Source organism: Schistocerca nitens, chromosome 1 (assembly GCF_023898315.1).
Source record: "Schistocerca nitens isolate TAMUIC-IGC-003100 chromosome 1, iqSchNite1.1, whole genome shotgun sequence".
NCBI classification, from domain to species: Eukaryota; Metazoa; Arthropoda; class Insecta; order Orthoptera; family Acrididae; genus Schistocerca; species Schistocerca nitens.
This window is the reverse complement of record NC_064614.1, coordinates 1060304116-1060329395: the sequence shown is the minus strand read 5'-3', so window position 1 is coordinate 1060329395 and position 25280 is coordinate 1060304116. Positions and strand designations below refer to the sequence as shown.

Below are 25280 nucleotides of genomic sequence, written 5' to 3'. Positions count from 1 at the left end.
GCAATGTCACTGGGCCACAACTTTTTGCTACTCGTTTGAAGAACGGTCTGGACAGTTCGAGCGAATGATTTGGTCATCCAGATCACCCGGTGCGAATTCCATCGAACATTTATGGGACATAATCGAGAGATCAGTTCGGGCACAGAATCGTACATCGGCAACACATTTGCAATTATGGACGGCTAAAGGGGCTTCGTGGTTCAGTATTTAATCAGGGTACTTCCAACGACTTGTTGGGTCCATGACAGTCAAGTTACTGCACTACGCCGTGCGAAATGAGGTCCGACACAATATAGCCCTGACTTTTGTCACCTCAGAATGCATCCCAGCAACTCTATCGTTTCAGCAGGGCCTCTAACAATCTGACTGATGATACACTTATCTGCCGTGTTCCTCAGAGTTTACCGTGAAAGCAGAGCTGTGCTCAAAGCAGTTTTATCCCTGATGTGACTGCTTCTAAAGCTTAGACATTAAGATCTACATTACCATTTCGCATATTGATTTTTTGCCAGCGCAGTCAATATTGTCGTTTCACACGCAGTTTCACTTTCTTTCGTGGATAGATATGACAGGATAGCAGACTTCGACTCACCATAGTGTCTGCAAAGTAGTTTGATGAGCTGTCCATTCCTATTTCTTCGCCATCCATGGACATAGTTACCGTACGGTTACTAAGAGCTGCTCGACACGAAAGTTTGGACGAAATTGGTATCTACCTTGAGTGTTTTCCTTTGCCCTCGTTGTTATTTTTTAGTCCAAAGACTAGTTTGATCCAGGTCTACACCCTAGCCTATCCAGTGCTGGGCTCTTTATCTCTATGTAGCTACTGCTACATCCGCTTGAACCTGCTTACTGCAGTCAAGACTTGGTCTCCACACTTGCCTCCACAACAAAGATGACTAAACCTTGATGCCTCAGGATGTGTTCTCTTAACTGATTCCTGATTTTATTCAGGTTGTGCCTTGATGTTCTCGTCTATTCTAGTCGATCCAGTGCCTCCACTTTAGTCAGTACACTTACGCGTCCATTTATCAGCATTCTTCTGTGACACCACATTTCAAAAGCTTCTGTTCACTTTCTACCTGAGCTTTTTATGGCACATGTTTCACTTCCACACAAAGCTACACCGCTGTCAAATACTTTCGGAACACCCTTCCTAAAAAAAAAAAAAATTGTTACATTTTACCAGATTTCTCATTTTCAGAAGAGTGATTTCGCTGCACTGCAAACCCTTCCCCACGTATCGTATGGTGACTTACGGTGTACAGATATAGGTGGGAAACTATATGTTTATTTCATTTCAACTAGATTGGTATAGAATATTACAGCAAATTTTGTTTTCCCCAGTATAATGAGTTCTCGTCTGTGTATGCAGTTCCCTTGTAGGAGTAAAATGTTTATCGAAAACAATAGTCGTTTGAAATACCGAACCCTAGTCTGAATAGCGTACGTACGAAAAAATCTCATAGACCCTTCACTTTTCTGAATCTTAGCTCTCGTGTAAAGACTCCTTTACGTGCTTGCTGATCCGGTAACCCGCGAAAGGAGATGTCTCAACGTATCAATTACCCAGGCTCATCCACGACTAATCGCACATGAGACAGTTTCTTTCGTTGTCTTCGCTTTATGGAAATGAGATGGAGCATCCTTCGCCCGTAGAATACTCTGTCAGTCTGGCTCCAAATTCGGGTGGGAAGTTGTTAGAAGTTAACTTTCTCATATGGAGGCTTTGAAAGTCTCAGACCGATTCAAGTGTCCTTCTGAAGAAGACAGTTTTTATTTAATATAATGATATCAATTTATATAAGCGATCTCTGTCACGATCGCTACCTCTCTACCTCATCCAGTAGAAGTGCTCTTAATGAATGTCACCTTCTATGATATTTCATTATAATTTCTTGATAACAACGATTCATTGAAGTAGTTGTTTTCTGATTGCATGTTCTCACGACTAGGCCTTGTGCAGAGACAATTCCAACTATCGGATCTTTATCTTTCACAGTGAACATGTCATAGGTTTCAAGTGTTCCTGCAAGTGATTTAAAAGTAGTGCCAACCATTATCTGGAAAAACCATAAGAAAGTTGCTTCTCAAACCTCTGCATAACTCTACACTTGTCTAGTCCTTCCGCGATGGAATCCTTAGAGGTTCCTGCTAAAGCCTGCATCTGTAGTACTTCACTTACAACGTAGAAATGTTTTTTAGATGATCGATCGTTCGATTGCTTTTATGCTGGATTCCAATATTTACTGCCTTGTTTCAACCTTTCCATATCTATGCACCACGGCAGCCAAAATCGCCTACAATTTGTTTCTCATACTCTAGTCTTCGACCCTGCTATTTGTCCCCTCTTCTGCTCCTGCCAGTTCCAAGCCAACTATTCCTTGATGCTGCAGCAGCATGTCCCACTAACCCAAGCCTTCTTCTGCTAAGGGTCTTGTTCCCTCACCTGTTCTTTTCAATACTTCTTCATTTCTTACTTTACCTGTTCATTTTTACATTTCTTGGATAGCTCTGTATTGCAATTGCTTCAGGTGTCTTCCCCTCTAGATTTTCGATGATCCACGTTTCACCCTTACAATACACTTCGAAGAACTTGTTCCTCATTTGTTAATCAACATCTGATGGTAGTAGAGCTCTTTCATTGAACAAAATGTTTTTGGTTTGCACCAGTCACTTCTAATATACACTCCTGGAAATTGAAATAAGAACACCGTGAATTCATTGTCCCAGGAAGGGGAAACTTTATTGACACATTCCAGGGGTCAGATACATCACATGATCACACTGACACAACCACAGGCACATAGACACAGGCAACAGAGCATGCACAATGTCGGCACTAGTACAGTGTATATCCACCTTTCGCAGCAATGCAGGCTGCTATTCTCCCATGGAGACGATCGTAGAGATGCTGGATGTAGTCCTGTGGAACGGCTTGCCATGCCATTTCCACCTGGCGCCTCAGTTGGACCAGCGTTCGTGCTGGACGTGCAGACCGCGTGAGACGACGCTTCATCCAGTCCCAAACATGCTCAATGGGGGACAGATCCGGAGATCTTGCTGGCCAGGGTAGTTGACTTACACCTTCTAGAGCACGTTGGGTGACACGGGATACATGCTGACGTGCATTGTCCTGTTGGAACAGCAAGTTCCCTTGCCGGTCTAGGAATGGTAGAACGATGGGTTCGATGACGGTTTGGATGTACCGTGCACTATTCAGTGTCCCCTCGACGATCACCAGTGGTGTACGGCCAGTGTAGGAGATCGCTCCCCACACCATGATGCCGGGTGTTGGCCCTGTGTGCCTCGGTCGTATGCAGTCCTGATTGTGGCGCTCAACTGCACGGCGCCAAACACGCATACGACCATCATTGGCACCAAGGCAGAAGCGACTCTCATCGCTGAAGACGACACGTCTCCATTCGTCCCTCCATTCACGCCTGTCGCGACACCACTGGAGGCGGGCTGCACGATGTTGGGGCGTGAGCGGAAGACGGCCTAACGGTGTGCGGGACCGTAGCCCAGCTTCATGGAGACGGTTGCGAATGGTCCTCGCCGATACCCCAGGAGCAACAGTGTCCCTAATTTGCTGGGAAGTGGCGGTGCGGTCCCCTATGGCACTGCGTAGGATCCTACGGTCTTGGCGTGCATCCGTGCGTCGCTGCGGTCCGGTCCCAGGTCGACGGGCACGTGCACCTTCCGCCGACCACTGGCGACAACATCGATGTACTGTGGAGACCTCACGCCCCACGTGTTGAGCAATTCGGCGGTACGTCCACCCGGCCTCCCGCATGCCCACTATACGCCCTCGCTCAAAGTCCGTCAACTGCACATACGGTTCACGTCCACGCTGTCGCGGCATGCTACCAGTGTTAAAGACTGCGATGGAGCTCCGTATGCCACGGCAAACTGGCTGACACTGACGGCGGCGGTGCACAAATGCTGCGCAGCTAGCGCCATTCGACGGCCAACACCGCGGTTCCTGGTGTGTCCGCTGTGCCGTGCGTGTCATCATTGCTTGTACAACCCTCTCGCAGTGTCCGGAGCAAGTATGGTGGGTCTGACACACCGGTGTCAATGTGTTCTTTTTTCCATTTTCAGGAGTGTAATTCCCGTTCTGGCTATCTAATGTAAACCTTCTTCATACACAGAGTCCTGACATATCTTCCACTATTATATCGTTTATAACTATAATGTGAAGCACGTCGTCCCATAGAGTGTGCTAGTACGCTGTCTGTTACTTTCAACAGTTCTTATAAGCCGTCCTTCCACACAGCCTGCAGGGCTATGTCGTCTGCAGATTTTGCCATTGGAACCTCTTCCTCTTGCACTTTTATTCTTTTTCTCATATTGTCTTTGCTTGCAAACTAGTACACAGTGTTTGTTTTAAGTTATAAACCTTGTTCACCTACAGTTTATATAAGAATGTTGCACTGCACACAGATTTTTCTAGAATTAAAGTTAGCTGGCAGCCCTTAGTCTAGTATCACTTACAACAATCTCACACCTTTCGCTGATGGCTAATCCTTTCTCTGATGAGCGTGCTAGAGGTTCTTACCACATTATATAGCACCACTGACTCAAGTTCCAAGCAGTAACGTTGTGTTCGACAGCCACTGTCTCGAAACACCGAAATATTCTGTGTGTTGCCTAACTAACTCAAGATGCTATCACACAAAGGAGCCGGCCGAAGTGGCCGTGCTGTTAAAGGCGCTGCCGTCTGGAACCGCAAGACCGCTACGGTCGCAGGTTCGAATCCTGCCTCGGGCATGGATGTTTGTGATGTCCTTAAGTTAGTTAGGTTTAACTAGTTCTAAGTTCTAGGGGACTAATGACCTCAGCAGTTGAGTCCCATAGTGCTCAGAGCCATTTTTTTCACACAAAGGAACTAATCTGAAATCTTTCTGTCATATTAAAGCTGTATGAGCGACCTGGAATCGGACACACTGTTACCACCCAAGAACAATGATCTTACCATTTTCTTTACTTTCTAGTCTAGTTACAAAAATCAGAAAGTATAATGGTCAGTTATCTATATCTACGTGACTACTCTGCGGTTCACAGCTACGTGCTTGGCAGGGGGTTTATCCAACCACCTTCAGGCTATTTCTCTACCGTTGCACTCTCGAACAGTGAGTGGGAAACACGAACGCTTAAGTCTTATCACGAGAACACTGGTTTCTCTTATTTTATTGCGACGATCATTTCTCCCCATGTAGGTGGGCACGAACAAAATATTATTCCATTCGGAGAAGAAGGTTCATAAATTGGTGAAAAGATCCCGCGCAACGAGTGCCACCCCAACTCTCGAATCATAGCCGTGACACTCTCTCACCTATTTCGTGAAAGTACAAAACGTCCTGCTCTTCTTTGAACTTTTTCGATGTCCTCCGTCCTGTCTGTTAAGTTTCCCATACCACACAGCAATACTCCAGAAGTGGAAGGAGTAGCGTAGTGTAGGCAGTCATCTCTTGCACAGTCTTTCTGCCAATAAGAAGCGCAGTCTTTGGTTCGGTTTCTCAATGAACCTTCTTTGCGATCGTTCCAGTTTAAGTTTTTCCTTGGTATTTAGTAGAATCGATAACTTTTGAATTTAAGTGATTCATACATGTAACCATCAGATATATAAGAGAACGACGACAGTGAAAATTTGTCCCAGACCAGGACTCGAATCCGGATTCCCCTCTTATCGTCAGTGGTCGCCTTACCGTCAGACCATCCGACCACGATTCACGGACAGACCCCAACTTCCATGTGTCATCAGCCATATGTCTAAAACCTACACTTGTGTATTCATCACGTATATTCTCATACAGGGGAGACATTTTATTTGAAAGTAGCTTGCCCAGTGTCGGCGGATGAATACGATATTTCAGTACCTGTGTTGTCCAAAAGTACGATGCAGTACCCCATACCGTGCAGGAATACTCCAGAAGAGACCGGACAAGTGTAGTGTAGGCAGTCTCTTTAGTATATCTCTTGCATAGCCATGCATGCATGTCCGTAGAAACATGCACTGCGGGTACAGCCGCTACGCAAAGTATTCGCATTTGCCAATACGGGCAGCCATCAGCTGTATACTGACAATTAGTGCCAGGCCAGGACTCGAATCCGAATTTCCCGCTTCGGTTGCCTTACCATTCCTTAAATTTATTTAGATCACATAGGACGTCCTTCTCTTACGTCAATTGGGATGGGTGTGTAGTCTTTTTTTTTTTAACTTCTATCTTCGTGTTCTATAGTTTTCACTTGGGTGCGTATGACGCCAGCTGTTTCTGCGCCCTAAAACAAAACAAACAAAGAGTTATGTTGCCAACAGAAACATCGTTTAAAAAAAAACGCCGCAATTCTACATATTTGGAGTAGTAATAGGCAGGTTTAATTTAAATCTTCATCGTCGCTGCCTAGTGCAAAGTTGTTCATCTTCATTTTATTTCAATGGACAACATCAATAATTGTCTTCTGATCGGCCTGTAAGCTGAAGACCGATTAAAATAAATAAACTACGGCAGATGTAGTGGGACGCGAAATTGAAGCGTCACCCCATCCACCAATGTCAGCCCAGTTTGCAGGTGAATATAGGTTTAATTTAGTTTTTTTTTATTTTTTTGTAATATTTGTAATGGTTATGAACTGTCTAAAGTTTGTATTTATTTTTTATGTTTCATGTACGGAGAGGGCGGCGCAACGAACGGAGACAGCATCTTCGTTGCCGGGACCGGAGAGAAAATTGCTGGTCACTATACGTCGCTGGTCGACAGCCAAAGAGCAACAGAAGATCCTGAAACTGAGTTGTTGCGTCGTGCTTCTAAAAATCCAATAATTGAGAATTTGTAATGTTTTGTACAACAATGATATCATAGGAAGTTTAATCTTATTGAAAAAGTTAGTTTTGTCTCGTCAAGGCTCAGGTTCACGTCTGTATGTAGGAAGATAATAAACTAGTGGATGCTGCTAAAGTTGAAATACGTGTTCCGAGGATTTATTTATGAAGAATTATGTGAATGAATTAATAATATATTTGACAAGATTATTGAATTTTGACAGCGTTCATCGCGACTTTGAATCTCAAAAAGTTTATTCAATGTGGTCCTAATATCGATTAAATCAGATAACGAGTATCAGTATAATTTCTGAGGAGAAACAAACGACATCTAAAATTGAAAAAGTTTACGCAAACCAATTGTCCCGAGTGACGTAATTCTGCGCATACGACTCAAATGATGTTTTACAGTTTCGTTCAAGAACCATTCTGAGACAAATTTTAAAAAAAGAGTTTAAATAATTTTGAAGTGTGTTGTAACTGACGTAGGTGACGAAGTCTGCACATGGTCATATGTCAAATGAAAATCATTTAAACAAATCTATACGTCGTTACACTACACAGGACAACCGCAGTTAATGTTATAAATACTCACCAATAAGGAACTAGAGTACTAAACACATGTTTTGGTCTGACGACAAACCGGAACTTATTTTTTTTATAAAGGAACATAGAGAAGTGATTCCAGCATTGATAACTACTGTGGGCTTGCACTGGTAACGAAATCGCTCTCCAAACAAACTTGTATGAAATGGTGTGTATGCAATAAAGGCGGCATGAAAAATTTTGGAAGAAGTATAAAAAGGAATAAAGTGTGCTATGTATAGAAAATTAAATTTTATTAACAGTAAGAACAACAGTAAGTTTACATGGTAACTGAACGTTACGTCGAGTGTATTTCATTTTCCTGCTGCGCCCAGTACAGCGCACAGAATTGACGTATTTTGGCCTGTGTGTGCTCAGCACTATGTTCATATTGTTGTCGCCGGTGATGTTTGATTGATTTGACACTGCTTGGAAATCTTCCACTACTGTTCTCTGTTGCAGCTACGCGGTTACTGCAGACTTCCCACTGCGGTCTGCTACCTTCCAAACGAGAGGCTGTTTTCTTGTTTCGGCAGGCCGCTAATTCTTAGGCTGCTGGTGTAACTGAGGTAGCGCCGGGGCAGCATACACCAAGGAAACTGGAAAAAAGTAAATGCTGCTTTAGACAGATTGTAGAGATGCATATCAACAAATGGCTTATGTTAGAGACTGAAATACCGCAAATTTAGAACATAAGCAAGGTCCTTTCGCTGGACTGTCATTTTTGACATTTTTCACTTTGAAACGTAGAAACAACATTAAGAACAATTAAATAGTGTCAGCTGTAAAAGAATTCCGCCTTCGATATGTGCATCGTGTTGACACAGAGGACAGGTAGAACGAGGTAGGTCAAAGAGAGAAGTAGTACTGTATAGCGCAAGACAGTGTTATCACTTACCATGGACAGAACGATTACAGCATTATAATGTAATTTAAGCGAGGTTCATTTGACAGCTATCGGGCTGGATAAGACCCTCATCAGTAAACAAATGGTAGCCTGGCATTGACAGCGCCTACTGTGTTGCCACTTTCGCTGTACAAAGCATTGTGCCTGCCAGGACCCCTTGAGCTGATTCAGTAAGAGATTCGTCTAACGCGGGGGTGGTTTTGTGAGTCGATATTGTAAAATCATTCAACAAAAAATGAACTGTTTTTTGTAAAATGTGAGTTTGTTGACAATCTGTTCAAATGGTTCAAATGGCTCTGAGCACCATGGGACTTAACTTCTCAGGTCATCAGTCCCCTACAACTTAGAACTACTTAAACCTAACTAACCTAAGGACATCACAGACATCCATGCCCGAGGAAGGATTCGAACCTGCGACCGAAGCGGTCGCGCGGTTCCAGACTGTAGCGCCTAGAACCGCTCGGCCACTCCGACCGGCTGACAATATGTCTTCGCACGGAATTCGTAGGCAGTAAATCTGACAACACTGACTTCTCCTCTTTTGTCTCCATTTGCATTTAACCGGTTTAACGCTCGTGCCAAGCAACGGTCTTTTCTCCTGCACAGTTACAGAAATTAAATGTTAAATACTTTCCTCAAATACAGTCAGAACTATCCTATCAATGAACATTATTGGACCAAGAAGCTGGAAAGGATAGGACCAAAATGACAGCAGTGAAAACCGATTTTCAGATTTCAAGGCAATCGAATCTCTTCTAGCTTTCATAGCTCAAGATTTCCAAAAACGGATGTGGAAGATATTATAAGTAAAATGCGTACTCTTTTTCTGTTTTAGTGCGACTGAACTTGAAGATTGACATTTCAAAATGACATTTCCTTAAAGCCATAATACAATAAAGATCGCTTATGGAAGTTAGTTAAAAACGTACTCTAATTCTGTAAAAGATAGCTTTTGGAAGTTATTGTGTGCAAAAACCTGCTCTAACGGTATAAAAGTGGTATCTTATGTTTAATCGCTTCTTGGATCAACTTATCTATGTGAGGCAGGGATTTCAACGATGAACACAGCGAAATGTATGAGTAAAATTGAAATGAGTGATCTTTGAATGCATTCTAGGAGGGGAGTTGCAGAACTAGTCAAATATTTCCTTTCAGAGGCTTTGCTTGCTTTTTGATATACCGTGTAAACGATGAATTCCCCGCCCAGTCCACCCTCTGTCCCCGCGCTTCAGCCGCAAATGGCCAATGTGATGGATCCAACACAAGCTTTTCAGTTTCAGAAACAACAAATCGCTACCTTATTGACGACGGTACAACTACTACTGGCTGCACAAGCTACGTCGGCCCAACAACCACAACGGACCAACCAACCACCCCAACAAGTGCCGCCGACCAGTATACCACCGCCCCGGAAATTTAAGGAAACATGGGATAAATGGATTGAATACCTGACTCGGTTCCAAGCACATTGTCAAGTTGATCATGTTCAAGGTATAGTAAAGTTACGATACTTCCTTTCGATCGGGATGTCCCCAGTGTTTAGATTAATAGAAAAATTATTCCTAAACGTGTCTTCCGACGAACTAGTCCATAACAAAGTAATCGCTGCATTAACTCAGTACTGTGTCCAGCAAATCCAAGTAGCTGCAGCTAGATACCAGTTCTTTCACTTGCAGAAAACGCCGGAATAGACGTACCGCCAGTGGTACACAGCATGAGTAGGAAGTGTAAATTGAAGTGTAGTTTTGGCAACTTTTGCAATGATTTAATGATACGTGATGCAACGACATTGTGTCCCAGATAGAAGAATAGGGGAACAGATTTTACTCTGATCCATCACTTCGCCAAGTATTGCAGGTCTTAGAGCAATTTGATTCGGGTGCCATAGCGTGGATAAGTTTGACAGGGTCCCGACTGGTCGGGTCGAGTCGCTCCTTGCCGCGACCGCCCCTAGAAACCACAACGAGCGCCTACACAGCAGCGCCGACAGTCACATAGACAGGTAAACAGGCATGTGAATTTAGTAAAGTCTTGCCCTAAATGTTTTTCTCGCCATAAGACAGGACTGCCCATCACGTAACGCAATGAGTTTCACGTGTGGAAAGAAAAGGCCATGTCGAAGCAGTTTGTTTGTAACGGCAGAAAAACGCTGATTTTGCCCGCTCCCAGAAAAAAACAGGCTCGCGTACATACAGTGAACGGTGTGTTTTCAAAACCTAAAACAGATTCTCTTAATAACAAGATTAGGAATGTTCCTCCTTCTCGCCCTCATGCTGTGCAACGACGTTCTAACAAACTACACTCCTGGAAATTGAAATAAGAACACCGTGAATTCATTGTCCCAGGAAGGGGAAACTTTATTGACACATTCCTGGGGTCAGATACATCACATGATCACACTGACAGAACCACAGGCACATAGACACAGGCAACAGAGCATGCACAATGTCGGCACTAGTACAGTGTATATCCACCTTTCGCAGCAATGCAGGCTGCTATTCTCCCATGGAGACGATCGTAGAGATGCTGGATGTAGTCCTGTGGAACGGCTTGCCATGCCATTTCCACCTGGCGCCTCAGTTGGACCAGCGTTCGTGCTGGACGTGCAGACCGCGTGAGACGACGCTTCGTCCAGTCCCAAACATGCTCAATGGGGGACAGATCCGGAGATCTTGCTGGCCAGGGTAGTTGACTTACACCTTCTAGATCACGTTGGGTGGCACGGGATACATGCGGACGTGCATTGTCCTGTTGGAACAGCAAGTTCCCTTGCCGGTCTAGGAATGGTAGAACGATGGGTTCGATGACGGTTTGGATGTACCGTGCACTATTCAGTGTCCCCTCGACGATCACCGGTGATGTACGGCCAGTGTAGGAGATCGCTCCCCACACCATGATGCCGGGTGTTGGCCCTGTGTGCCTCGGTCGTATGCAGTCCTGATTGTGGCGCTCACCTGCACGGCGCCAAACACGCATACGACCATCATTGGCACCAAGGCAGAAGCGACTCTCATCGCTGAAGACGACACGTCTCCATTTGTCCCTCCATTCACGCCTGTCGCGACACCACTGGAGGCGGGCTGCACGATGTTGGGGCGTGAGCGGAAGACGGCCTAACGGTGTGCGGGACCGTAGCCCAGCTTCATGGAGACGGTTGCGAATGGTCCTCGCCGATACCCCAGGAGCAACAGTGTCCCTAATTTGCTGGGAAGTGGCGGTGCGGTCCCCTACGGCACTGCGTAGGATCCTACGGTCTTGGCGTGCATCCGTGCGTCGCTGCGGTCCGGTCCCAGGTCGACGGGCACGTGCACCTTCCGCCGACCACTGGCGACAACATCGATGTACTGTGGAGACCTCACGCCCCACGTGTTGAGCAATTCGGCGGTACGTCCACCCGGCCTCCCACATGCCCACTATACGCCCTCGCTCAAAGTTCGTCAACTGCACATACGGTTCACGTCCACGCTGTCGCGGCATGCTACCAGTGTTAAAGACTGCGATGGAGCTCCGTATGCCACGGCAAACTGGCTGACACTGACGGCGGCGGTGCACAAATGCTGCGCAGCTAGCGCCATTCGACGGCCAACACCGCGGTTCCTGGTGTGTCCGCTGTGCCGTGCGTGTGATCATTGCTTGTACAGCCCTCTCGCAGTGTCCGGAGCAAGTATGGTGGGTCTGACACACCGGTGTCAATGTGTTCTTTTTTCCATTTCCAGGAGTGTATTTGTGTCGGTACGAATTGCTGGCCGTCGTGTGAACTTTTAGTTAGACACAGGTGCCTCAGTAACTTTGTTTAAACGTGCCACGTACGAGTAGTTAGGCTCATCACGCCTTTCTAAATCTAGCAAACACCTCATTGCTTAAGACGGACAAGAAATTACAGTGCTTGGACAGTGTAGTTTGCCTGCCACTTACAAATCTCACACCAGGGCAGTGGATTTTACTGTGTTGAAATCAAGAGACAGTGAGAATATATTCGGTTTATATGCCTTTAATTTCTTTGGACTTAGCATCCAAGACAATGTACTTTCATTGACTGCTTTTACTCCAAAAGACAGTGTAACTAGCTTGCTTAAAGAATTTCCTGGGACGCGCGGGATTAGCCGAGCGGTCTAGGCGCTGCAGTCATGGACTGTGCGGCTGGTCCCGGCGGAGGGTCGAGTCCTCCCTTGGGCATGGGCGTGTGTGTTTGTCCTTAAGATAATTTAGTTTAAGTAGTGTGCAAGCTTAGGGACTGATAACCTTAGCAGTTAAGTCCCATAAGATTTAACACACTTTTGAACATTTTTTTTTTTTAATTTCCTGGACTATTTTCAGAAGGAATGGGAAACGCTAGTAACTTTGTAGCGAATGTTACTTTGAAAGACAACGCAGAGCCTAAGTTTTGCCGGGCCCGTCCCGTTACAATTGCTTTAAGAGACAAAGTAGCCTGTGCTTTGAAAGAATTGCTCCCATTCAAGCTAGCCAATGGGTACGTCCTCTCGTTTGTGGCCTAAGCCCTCAGGTCGCATTCGTATTTGTGTTGACTTCAAGTCTACAGTCAACCCACAGACAATAGTTGGCACTTACCAGTTACCTCGCCCTGAAGAACTCATGGGCAGGCTTGGTACAGGACGTTACTTTTCGAAGATAGATTTTCGTGATGCCTACTTGCGAATTCCATTGGATAAAGAATCAGAGAAAGCTTTTGTTGTAAATACACACTTAGGACTGTTCAAGTACTTGTGTTTGCTCTCCGACAGTGCTTCCAGACCCGCCATTTCTCAACGTTACTAGGAACAACTGACTGCATGCCATTTTGTTCAAAGTATCTTGACGATATTGTCGTCTCAGGTCGTACACCAGAGGAACACATTGCCAATTTGTGTACTCTTTTTTGAGTGATACCAGAAGCAGGACACAAGTGTCGTCTCGAAAAGTGTGACTTTTTTCAGACAGTATTTAGGTCATGTGACAGTTAGGGTGTGGACCCCTCCAATCTGATTTGCTTGCAATCCGTGACCTGCCTTTTCCTTGCAATGTCTCTGAACTACAGTCAGTGCTAGGCAAGTTGAGATACTACATCCGTTTTATTCCGAACGCTTCATAGATTGCGGCTCATTGTATCGCTTGCGTCGCAAAAACGTGCGTTTTGTGTGGACTAAAGACTGTCAAGACGCATTTTAGGAACTCAAAACTGCCTTTAGTGCATTTTGACCCTGGCAAATTAGTGATGCAAGTAGACGCTTCTCCCTTCAGAAGCGGCGCTGTGCTTTCGCACAGAATTGGTTCACGAGACTGACCTATTGCTTTTGCCTCAAAGTTGTTAACTCAAATTCCGTGCAATTATTCTCAAATAGAAAAAAAGGCTCTCGCCATTGTGTATGGTATGACCAAATTCCATCGCTATTTGTGTGGTCACAAGTTCTTTTTAGTGACAAATCACAAGCCTATGCAGTCCTTGCTTCGTCCTTCAAAGCCAGATTATACACGCACTGCTCAAAAATTACAGTGTTGGGCTTCGCTGCTTTCATTGTATCAGTATGAAATTGTGTACAGATCTACGGTACAGCATGGCAATGTAGACGCCCTATCTCGATTTCCTATTGGCCCAGATGCAACTGCCGCACCTTGTTGCCAAATCCACGCTCATGACTCGGAATTCCTGGAATAATTTCCCTTAAGCACTACAGAAAAATTGCACTGGTCATGGAAACAGAACTAGATCACAAGATTTGTTGCATTCCCACGTCTTGGCCTCAATCAGTGAATAGTATCGAGAACTCAGCTGTGCTCCAATATTTTGCTCGTCTACATAGCCTTTTAGTTCAACCGGATGTTACTCTAGTTCTAAATGACACTGGACAATCGCGTGTGCTAATTCCCAAAGTGTTGCAAAGGGATGTGTCGCCTTGCTCCACCAAGAACATTGGGGAATTGTTCGTACTAAACAGTTAGCGCGACGGCACTGTACTTGGCAGGGCATGAACGCCCATATTGAATAGATGACATCACATTGTCGCGCATGCGCGGGAAACCAATCAGCTCCGCCACAGACATTCTCAGTTTGTCCTAAGACTCAATCCCCAAGGCAACGAGTGCGCACTGACTTCGCAGGACCATTTTGGAATACTCGTTGGCTCATAGTGATAGTCTCTTTTAGACAGTTCCCATTTACGGTGCCTATGAACTCTCCCGTGTGACGTAGCACCATTCAAGTGTTGTCCTCAATATTGCATGTAGAAGGTTTGCCAGAAGTACTTGTGTCTGACAAAAGTCCACAGTTCACTTCACGTAATTTAGAACCATTACCATTTTGTGAGCGAAATGGCATTCGTCATCTATCAAGTGCTCCAATTCACCCCCAGTCCAATGGAGAAGCAGAACACTTCGTACACAGTTTTAAACATCAGATGGCCAAGCTTCGTACCACCCACTCACGGGAACAGACGCTGCAACTCTTTCTCGCCTCCTATCCCTCTCACCCACGAGACGGACTATCACCGGCTGAACGTCTGTATGGCCGCCACCATCGGACGCTGCTACTCTTGCTACACCCACTGCAGCATCCGGCGCCGTCAATGACCGCAAGCATCGCTTTGAGAGGCATGATTTGTTCTTTTCAGGGTTTATGGCAACCTTGGGCACTGGAAAAGATGTGTAATCCAGGAACACATTGGTTCTTCTACATCTGCATCTATACTTCGCTAGCCACAAGGCGATGTATGGCGAAGGGCACAATTCTCGCCAAAGCCATATTCCCCCCCCCTCCCCCCCCTCCCCCCCCCCCCTCTGTTCCACTCGCGGATCGCGCGAGGGAAAAACGACTGTCTTAACGCCACAGTACGAGCTCTAATTTCCCTTATCTTTGAATGGTGATCATTGCGCCATTTGAAAGTTGGTGGTAACAATATATGTTCTACATCCTCGGTGAAGATCGTATTTCGGAAATCAGTGAGCAGCGCCTTTCGTTTAGCGCGCCGTCTATCTGAAAGTGTGTCCCACTTCAAACTTTCTATGAAATCTGTAACGCTCTCCCGATGGAGCGGTTGCAGTTGGTACCAGTCACGAATATTGCCACTCTTCTTTGCACCTTCTCAATCTCTTGAATCAGACCCAACTGGTAAAGGTCCCATACAGACGAACAATACTCTAAGACTGGACTAACTAACGTATTGTAAGCTATGTACTCAATTGCAGGTCCCGATGGCTTGCAGCGCCACCACCAGAACCAAATTCGTGCGTGTCATTTGCCCTGTGATTCTGCTGCTTTTATTCCACCAGATTCACGACCTCACGGCACCACGCGGCCTTCGCAGCCGCCCGCCGGAGGAGGAGCGGATGGACGATGCGCCCTCACTCCCATCGTCTCCGCTCGTCGAACGAATAGTCGTGACCCGTCGTCGCCGTCGCCATCATCGCCCCAGAACACACCCTCGGGCCTGGGAGTGTGCCCAGACAGCAGTTTTCTGAAGGATGTTCCTGTTGCCTCGCAAGCCAGATGGCGGGGTGTGTCAGGAGTTTGCTGTCCTCTAGTCACATCTCCCAGCTCATCTCTATGTCCAGTGTCCTGTCTCCCTCCGTTGTCGTTTGTATCCTCCCTACATGACAAAGGTGTGGCATTTTGAGGGAGAAATGAGCTGGCATAAGCTGTCACCAGCCCACCAAATTGGTAAACATGAAGCGTGAAGAATGTTTAGTAGGTGCTGGATCAACCGCAGCTATCATGAGAGAGGCCAGAGACACATTCACAAGCAACACGCCGCCAACGCAATCTCAGCAGCTTGTACTTAAGTCACGCCGTTCACTGGTTCAAATGGCTCTGAGCACTATGGGACTTAACATCTGAGATCATCAGTTCCCTAAAACTTAGAACTACTTAAACCTAACCAACCTAAGGACATCACACACATCCATGCCCGAGGCAGGATTCAAACCTGCAACCGTAACGGTCGCGCGGTTCCTTACGGCCGCCGCTGACAGGAGTGTCTCATTCAATCATCCAGTTTGGCATCTGGTAGACTGCTTACAGAGCGTGTTTAGTTCGTCAGTACATAGCGACCAGATTAGTAACTATTGTGGGATTAGTTTACCTCAATCAGAATTGTACTTTACATCAGCCTGCAAGAGGACTATTACTGATGAACTTTCACCACAACACATGGACTCTATTCAAGTTAAGTACATGTTTTTCCACTTCATGTAAATAAAGAACCGTATTAATCCACGTGGACATTTGTCTTCTAGAAAGAGGACACCGGCCACCATCTCCCTTGCTTTCTTGCTGTACGAGACTCTAAGTTTAATTACCTAAATCTGTGACAATCTTTGACTATTTACAACGCAAGGAAGCTCTAGTTTGCAACTACTGTTTGCGGGTTAATGTTTATTGTCAACGTGTAATGATAAGTTTGGTTAAATCTAACACGTTAGTTGTGATATTAGGTTAAGTCGCTTACATTAAATACTTGAACCGCTATGTTTTCCTGCCGTTAAATATTCAATTCGGAATCAGTCTCTTCCTTTGTATTTCAACACACTGTCTTTGGAATGACGTTCATCAGTCAAATGAAGTTCTGTGATCCAAGGAGTAGAGCTGTGCTGCAGCAGGAATCGAGCTGTTCGAACAATTGACGTCACAGATCGCGGATTCTCGGGCTCTTCTCGAACTTCGGATCGCTGCACGATCTAGCGACTTCTCTTGGTACTATTTTCGTGACAGGTCATAGTTATTAATATATTGTGAAAATTTATCATAAAAATAACCTTGAAACACGTACTGCAGTACGTTATAGAGTGTAAGTCATATGTAAACACAGCCTTTAACAAATAAACAAAGGTTCACAATCGCGATTCAGTCTAATTCTCCAGCTTTAGCTTGTTCTGCAATCTAGTCGCTTCTGTTGGAAGTATCTGCACAAAGGGTCTTGCCACGTATTTATTCTCGCGATCACAGTAACGGTCAATTTAATGTAATTTATTATGTTTACTAGGCATCCAGTTCCAAATTAATTTCCTCCCTTGTTTCACCTGAATGTTACCATTGTGTTCTAAATGTGATTAACAACTGGTAACATTTTTACACATTAAGTGAATAGGGATCAAATTACTCATTTGCAACTCAATTGGTAAATTATTGTAGTCTCTAATAACACTGTATTGGGCTCATATCAAGTAATATTTTGGAACGACATAACATTCGCAGTTGACTGTTGACTTTACATAAAAACTCACCAGTGCTCTTAATTACTGTATGGGAACTCCCATTTTAAATTTGTTAAAATACAACAGGAATTTATACGAAGGTATGATTTGTTTCCACTTCGATCTGTCTTTCACGAAACTGTCAGATATCAAGCGTATTTATAGCTTGTCCTTGGGGCAATCTTTTAGCTTCTCACAATCGGCTGCTTTTGCGCCGCGTGAGTCAAATGTCACGCGATTGTTCGAGTTAGAAGATTTCTTTTGAGCAGTTTTAACAGCCATTTTAAACTAGAGATGAGAAAAGAAAACTATATAACCGAAAACCCGTTGTATCAACGATAACAGTCATTCTTGCCACGGCCTCGCCTCAGGTGGTCTGTCAACATAGTGACGTGAGTGGAGTCAGATGTTTTAGAAGGTGACTGATTGAATTTGAGAGATAACACTTCCATGGATGACATTTACGTGAGATATGCGCACACAGACTTTCATAATGATCTGAAAACGCGGTAAATGTTCTCCAGGTAGGTATCACGGATTCTGGTGGACGACTTCAATGCTACGCGCGAGGCAACTTGCAGGGGAGGCTGACACTTGATGAAGACGAAAATGGGACTCTGTTTTCGACAGCAGTGGCGATGGATAAGACATGGATGCCGTTTTTAAATCCACAAACGAAGAGCCAGACAGCTCAGTGAAAACACAGAGGCTCGACACCACCAAACGTGCCTGTGATGAAAAAATGATGGTGGCCTAGTTGTGGGAGAACACTGGCAACATCCGTACTCTTAGTGTTTCAAAGAGCACTACGGTGACTGGTGCGAGCTAGCAAGACGTTTTGAAGAACAAGCCCTACAAGCACTGCGAGAAAAACATCTGGGAAAGGTTGCACGTGTGCTCTTTCGGCAAGAAAATGGACCAGAATATTGTGCGAACGTGGCGAAGGAGTTCCTTCGCGAAAAGAACTTTGAAATTGTTTCTAATTCTCCTTACTCAGATGACCTGGATCCTAGCGACTTTACGGCGTATTGCAACTATGAAAGGGACACTATGTGAACGCACATTCTCCAGTCATATTGCTGTTGCAGCAGCTTCCTTCCAGGAATCAAAACAGGCTCCTGGCGAAGTGTTCGTTGACGTTTTGGAAAGTTTGAAGGGAGGTTATTTGAGAAATAGTATTTATTAATTTTCTTCGTGACTACTTTGTGAAAAAGAAAGTGGATGCCGTAGAACTTGATCATACCTGCTGTGGGTTCACACGGACCTAACGCAGCAGGGATTCGATTTGCCATTTCGTACCTCGGGTTCTAGCCAGTTCGATGTGAAGCATGACACTTGTTTCATGCTTGATATCAATTAACTGTGTTATATTATATATTAAATTTCAAATATTGTAGCCTATATTGTTATATATTTTATTTTATATTATGTTATATTATTATATTTAAATCTCAAATTTATCCGTATATTACTGGCTTAACCTACCAAAGTCAGAACGGTTACTGTCAATATCATTCGGCTAAAAACTTGAGAAAATCATAAACACCAAGTGCTTTAAACCCATGTTGCACCACTCCCATTATTGAACTTCTAAGAGACAATACGAGCAGAGCCGGTTTAAGTAAGTAGCAAGTGTCACACATGCTAAGGGCTCCTAGCTGTCATGGGACCGGTACCTCATAACCCAGTTTTGTGGGAAATATTAACCGTTAACGATTTTGAATGTAGAGTAATAACACTCTCATTTTACCCATATTACGCAGTGTGAAGACGAATGTATTTAGTACGCAGGAGTCTGAATAATAACGGCTTCAGTCATAAGTTATTCTTGTTTATTGAAATACATGATGCATTTCGGACCCTGTGGTCCACCGTCAGAGACAAATCGTCTTTACTGATTATTTAATTCTGATTCAGGTGAGGTTTGTCTCTGTAATAAGAAGGTTAGGTGTTAGAATTTTATTTCGCCAATCAAATGATGGAAAATATGATGAGAAACCGCGAAAAACATAGGGAAAAACGAAGAGGGAGCATTTTTTAACATTCTTATGCAAGTAGACGTTAGTTTATTCTTTCTGTGACCATGCGTGACGTTACTCAAGGCGCACACTTATTTATACATTTCAAGACACTTCATAGTTGTAGTTTAACATGAATTGACCGAAGATGAAGTTTACCAAGTAGTGTCAGACATCAGAGTGCTAAATGAATTGACATGTGGAAGGAAATAGATTTAAAATAAGTTTTTAAATTATTAAAATAGGTAAAACTAGCGAAATCTGCCTGTTCATTAAACATCTATTAATTTTATGAAAGAATTTTTCCAATTGTTTTAACAGATTTAGGGTCTTACCATTTGTTTCATTGTGTAGTACTACCAAACTGTTTTCTACCCTGTCAATAATGTGTTTGTTTACCGACATATTCCCTACAAAGTCTGGTTTTTCAAAAGGTTTGAGTCTGAAAGTCTTGATGTGTTTGAGAAAATACATGATTAACCATCAACTGTTTATTACAGACCTGTATGTCTACCTGTTTTGGTCATAGACCACAATCACAGAACGTCAGGAGATAACAGATCAGGTTAAAGCATGGTATAATGTTCTTTACGGCCTCGTATAACATAGAAGTCACAACCAATTGATTAAGGATTTTTCACTATGATAAATTTGATGTTATACAAACCCATAAGGACATGAAATATTCTTTCAACTGATCTGTTGTAACCTTACCTCTTCTAATGATGGGCTATGACTAAAGCTGATGGTTCATAACGAATTTTCTCAACTACTTGACGGCTGCTGACTGTCACTTGACGAAAAACTTAACATTCACGTGTTTTTGGAAACGGGTTTTGAAATTCGTGTCTGTATTCCCCAAGTAACGGGCAGAACAAGTGGGGCATGATAGTTCATATACTCTCTGTTCTTGAATTTTTGGGTACTTGTTTTAAGTTATGGACTAGTAACAGTTTTTTGCCAACAGGGCTTTCAAAAAATGAGAGGGCAAGCCAAGAGATAGCCAATTCGTTATCTTCAAGTTTTTGTGTGAAGAACGATGTAAGTAGTCCTTCAATTTTACCCATCACGTAGCAGCAATGCGTCGTCAACATACCCCAGTAATAGACTATGTAATTTTTGCGTCTATCGTTTTCTTTAAGAAAAGTGTGCACCTTGAGTGATGTGATGTATGATGTACGATTAGAGAAAGGACAAACCAACATCTGCTGACATACAGTGGAGAGCCAAAGAAAGTGAACGTCTCTCTGATATCGTGTAGGGCCCCCGCGACCACGCAGAAGTGGCATGGACTCGACTAATGTCTGAAATAGTGCTGCAGGGAGCTGACACCATGAATTCTGCATGGCTGTCCATAAATCCGTAAGATTACGAGAGGGCGGAGATCTCTTCTGAACAGCACGTTGCAAGGCATCCCAGATATGCTGGACATTACCTAAAAAGATATCTGGAAGGTGATCTGTTGAGTGCAGTTTAGAATCATTTTATTGGTTAGTCATTGACGGAGCCATTGCCTCTGAGGGAAGCTCATTTTCGCAAATTTTGTGCATAGCAGAGAGGAAGTGCAGTATTTTGGAGAGTCTGGAGACGGATACAGAAGCAGCGTTGACGGACCCAGGCGACATTATTACACCACTCAAAGTGGACCACAAATTTCTCTCTGTCACAGTGCAGGCAGGCCGCTCACTGGTTAATTTAAAAATTATTAGCTATATAAGTGTTTCATGTGAGGGGAGGGAATTAATTGGGCGACTGCACCATTACGGAGCCTCCACTAGTTACCACAGTCCCCTGCAGATATGCAGGGTCCATGGATTCATGAGGTTGTTTCCATACCCGTACACGTCCAACCGCTCGATACAGTTTGAAACTAGACTCGTCCGACCAGGAAACATGTTTCCAGTCATCAACAGTCCAATGCTCAATGATGTTCATGTCTGGGGAATTTGGTGGCCAGCAGAAGTGTTTAAACTCAGAAGAGTGTTCCTGGAGCCACTCTGTAACAACAGAAGAAAACACTCTGGCCTGAGGCACAGAGATTGGGGGTAGAGATGCAGAAGATGGTGGAATAGTCTGGGAGTTGCGGCGCGAACCACAGTTTGCTATCTTGAGAATCAGCTTATCAGATCATCATTAAAGAGTTGCTGCCACCAGCGGGCCGCAGCATATGTCTTGTCTCCTTGAGTCGTTAATTATGGTGAGAGCAGCTTGCATTGTTGGTTATCACGGAAGAATCGTGATAAGGTGCTTTCGATTCGCGTTGCCCTAGATGTCGTTAAGCAGCGTGGTTCAATGTAGCCTCATAGCTAAGGGCACACCCATGACCGAGTGGATCTAGGCACTTGCATATCGAATCTATATCTCGTTTTCTGTTTCTATCAGAGTAATCATATTGCGAACCCATCTGTTGTTATGATTGCTAGAGAACAACCTGTTGGGGTGACTGGTCACTAGCATCACACCTCTCTCTTATGGCCCATACAACGTCGATCTAACATTGTGTTAAATCGTGCCTGTGTACAATATTTCTTATTGTTTCTGTTTGTTTTTTATTCTTGCTATTCTCATTGATGTGGGGTCTTTCCTTTTTTCCATGTGTGTGCTGGTGACGAGCGAATAAAACTGATGTAATTTTGGACCAAGACTTTTAATTCAGCAGATGTGTGACCTTCTCCAATCAATTATCGTTAATGATTTTGTAAGAATCGTCACCCACGACTCATTCACGAGGCCCAAATCTTTCTCATTATCCAGTCTGTTGGGCGACAGATCCATGTCTAAGTTGATGGGGACCAGTTTTTCTCTCAGTCTGTCCAGCCGGGAGAGATTATTAAAATTGCAGTTGGCGTCTTGCAAAGAGGTTATTTTATGTACATGTATGTTCCCAATATAGTCTGCTCTGTATTTCCACGAATTTAGTCTGAAATCTGTTTGTTTGAATGATGGCCGATGACAATCTTGCCCACTTACAATTACTGTTCTGGCACACCTTATTTACGTTAGTTCCATTAACTTTTGAGTTCAAGCAAGCTTTGTCTTTGTAATATATTATTGTGAAATTCAATATGTTATATCAACTTCAACATAGTATGCACACTTTAGCATTTGCAGCAGCAGTCATTTGTCAGTCTCATTGGCGATAATTCAGCAGACGGTACAAATCTGTGACAATGCATATCTTACTTTTCCATGGAATGAAAATACGAATAAGAGCAAACTAGTCAGTAGATAAATTTTCAGTGTACTTATGACCAACGTAACTAATGGACTAAAAATTTTCGTTTTGGCGAAGAAGAATTTTATATGTACAAAGCTAATAATAGTCAACTGTGATGCGTAATTTTAGTGACTTGAGAAATTTGATTATGATGCTGAATTGATAGTTTCATAAAACAAGGTACACAGCATGTTAGTGGACGAATCAGTAAAATAAAATTTCCTGACGTGTCATTTCGGATATTATATGGAAGTGAAATTAGACGTCTATAAACTGCTGATTAGAGATCCCGCAATTGATCAAAGCAGCGGAATCCCCCTCCCCCCCTCCGCCCCCCACATTAGTCTTAATTCGGTCCTGAAGACAACAGGTATATAAAGGCTGTCTCACCTGCCCTCAACGACGCACAGGTAACCGGAGAGGAAGACGTCCAGCCTCTCCTTGAACTCGGGGAGAATACAGGCGGCCAGATGTCGGCAAACGCCAGATCCGCCAGGTGGCGTGGTGCAGTTCTGGAAGCTGCCCTCCGTCTGGAACACAAAGCATAGGCTGCAGTCAGCTGCCACATCTTGGACTTTCTACTATCGTAAGGGCATACCGAATGGCCCAAAAACATGTAAACGCCTTGATAGTAAATGTTAATGGAACGAAATGTCATACCGTTACAATTCTTGAACATGGGAGAGGTTTTTTTATGTTATAGGTCATATAATTAAAGTTTTCCGTGAGACATTTAAGACTCGTCTTTATCTGCGATAAAGTAAGAACTTAAAATCTACGCCACTGCCAGGACTTCAACCCGGGTCTTCTTGCTTACTAAATGTTAAACATTACACCACCGCAGCTACATAGTAAACATTGCTGCACGAACTACCCAAGTCGAGTGCCCTCCGCAACAAAAAATTCAGTTCATATCTTCAACTTATTTTCCCTGGACATTGTCACTATTGGCACAAATTTTAATTTCTTCCTTCTAAAACTAAACTCCTCCCGCACAGGCCGCCGCGTCATCCTTAGCCCACAGGCGTCACTGGATGCGTATATGGAGGGGCATGTGGTCAGCACACCGCTCTCCCATCCGTATGTCAGTTGCCGAGACCGGAGCCGCTACTTCTCAATTAAGTAGCTGCTCAGTTTGCCCGACAAGGGCTGAGTGCACCCCGCTTGGCAACAGCGCTCGGCAGACCGGATGGTCACCCATCCAGGTGCTAGCCCAGCCCCACAGCGATTAACTTTGGTGATATGGCGGGGAACCGGTGGTACCACTGCGGCAAGGCCGTTGGCCAATTTCTTTCTTCTACTTCATCATTATTGCAGATAAAGACGAGACTTAAATGTCTCAGGAAAAACTATAAGATTTATAACATCACCTATGTACATGACTTTCCCATTACGTCTAACACTGTGGTGCTATTCCAATGCCGGAGAGCCCTGACAATGGTGACAATGTAGGGGAAAATCAAACTGAAGATATGAATTTAAGTTTGTGTTGGGGAGGGCCGGTGGTGTAATGGTTAGCCATTTTGCCTCCTAAGCAAGAAGACTGGGGTGCGAGTCCCAGCTGTGGCACAAATTTCAATTTCTTTCTTCTGCTTCCATCCTTATCGCAGCTGTTTCTTCAAAGTGACCCCCATTAGCAGCCAAACAACATCGGTGCCGCTGTATTGTTGACCGAACTACGGTTGTCAGTGTTGTCTGTATGACAGCCGCACAGGACGCCTCGACGTTTACCCGCAGCTCTTTCAGTGTAGCTGGCTTCTGTTGATTATTTTTCAAGGTCCACCATAGGTAGAAGTCAAGAGGTGTAAGGTCTGGAAACCGTGGTAGGGAACTCAACAGCTCCCATTCGCCTATCCATCGTACAGGTAGATTTTCGTCCAAGTAGGCTCTGAAGCCTCTATGGTAGCGAGGAGGAGCGCCATCTTGTTGTAGGTAAACTGTTTCATTTCTAAACATCTCTCGGATAGCAGGTGAAATCGATGTTTGCAGCATATGAAGGTGCTCCTCACCAGGTACGCTACCTTCAAAGAAGAAAGGGCCTATCAAACCGCGTGATGGCAGACCACACCACACAGGAACCCTCTTCAAATAAACGTGTTTGTCCACGTGAACATGAGGATTTTCAGGAGCCCACTACGCGTAGTTGTGACGGTTTACAGTATCGTTCAGTTTGAATTGCATCTCGTCAGAGCAGATAATCATCCCTGCAAACCGTTCATTCTCGCGAATCATGCCTTCAAAGCACTCGCAGTACTCCATGCTTCGATTTGGGCTGACCTCGTCCTTTGCGTGCGGCGATCTTGGAATGTACACTTTCCACTTTGCAGCCTTCAGAACTCGTCGTACTCTTGATCAGCTTACCCCGCCCTCACGTCCAACCTGCTTCACAGATTTTTTAGATTACCTAGCAAAATGTTGCAACACAACAGTGCTGGAAGCTAGACTTGTTAATGATTTTGGTCACCCACATACTGAACAGTGCCGTCGCCTTCAAATTTATCTCGAATACGATAAATTGTTGTACGTGTTGGTGACTGACTTCCG

The 25280-nt window shown here is 44.3% G+C and overlaps 1 protein-coding gene across 8 annotated transcripts in view; it reads right to left on the bottom strand.

The window, feature by feature from the left end:
• Positions 1 to 7644: 7644 nt before the first annotated feature.
• LOC126197766 (inter-alpha-trypsin inhibitor heavy chain H4-like) overlaps positions 7645 to 25280 on the bottom strand; it is a 204436-nt gene continuing 186800 nt past the window's right edge. For all 8 annotated transcript variants that reach the window (XM_049934662.1, XM_049934666.1, XM_049934664.1 and 5 more), the window contains 2 exons: positions 23127 to 23266; positions 7645 to 8010 (listed from right to left, as the gene is read on the bottom strand). In XM_049934662.1, coding sequence (XP_049790619.1) covers positions 7959 to 8010; positions 23127 to 23266 — 192 coding nt within the window. In that variant the 3' untranslated portion in view covers positions 7645 to 7958. The remainder of the gene's footprint in view (positions 8011 to 23126; positions 23267 to 25280) is intronic.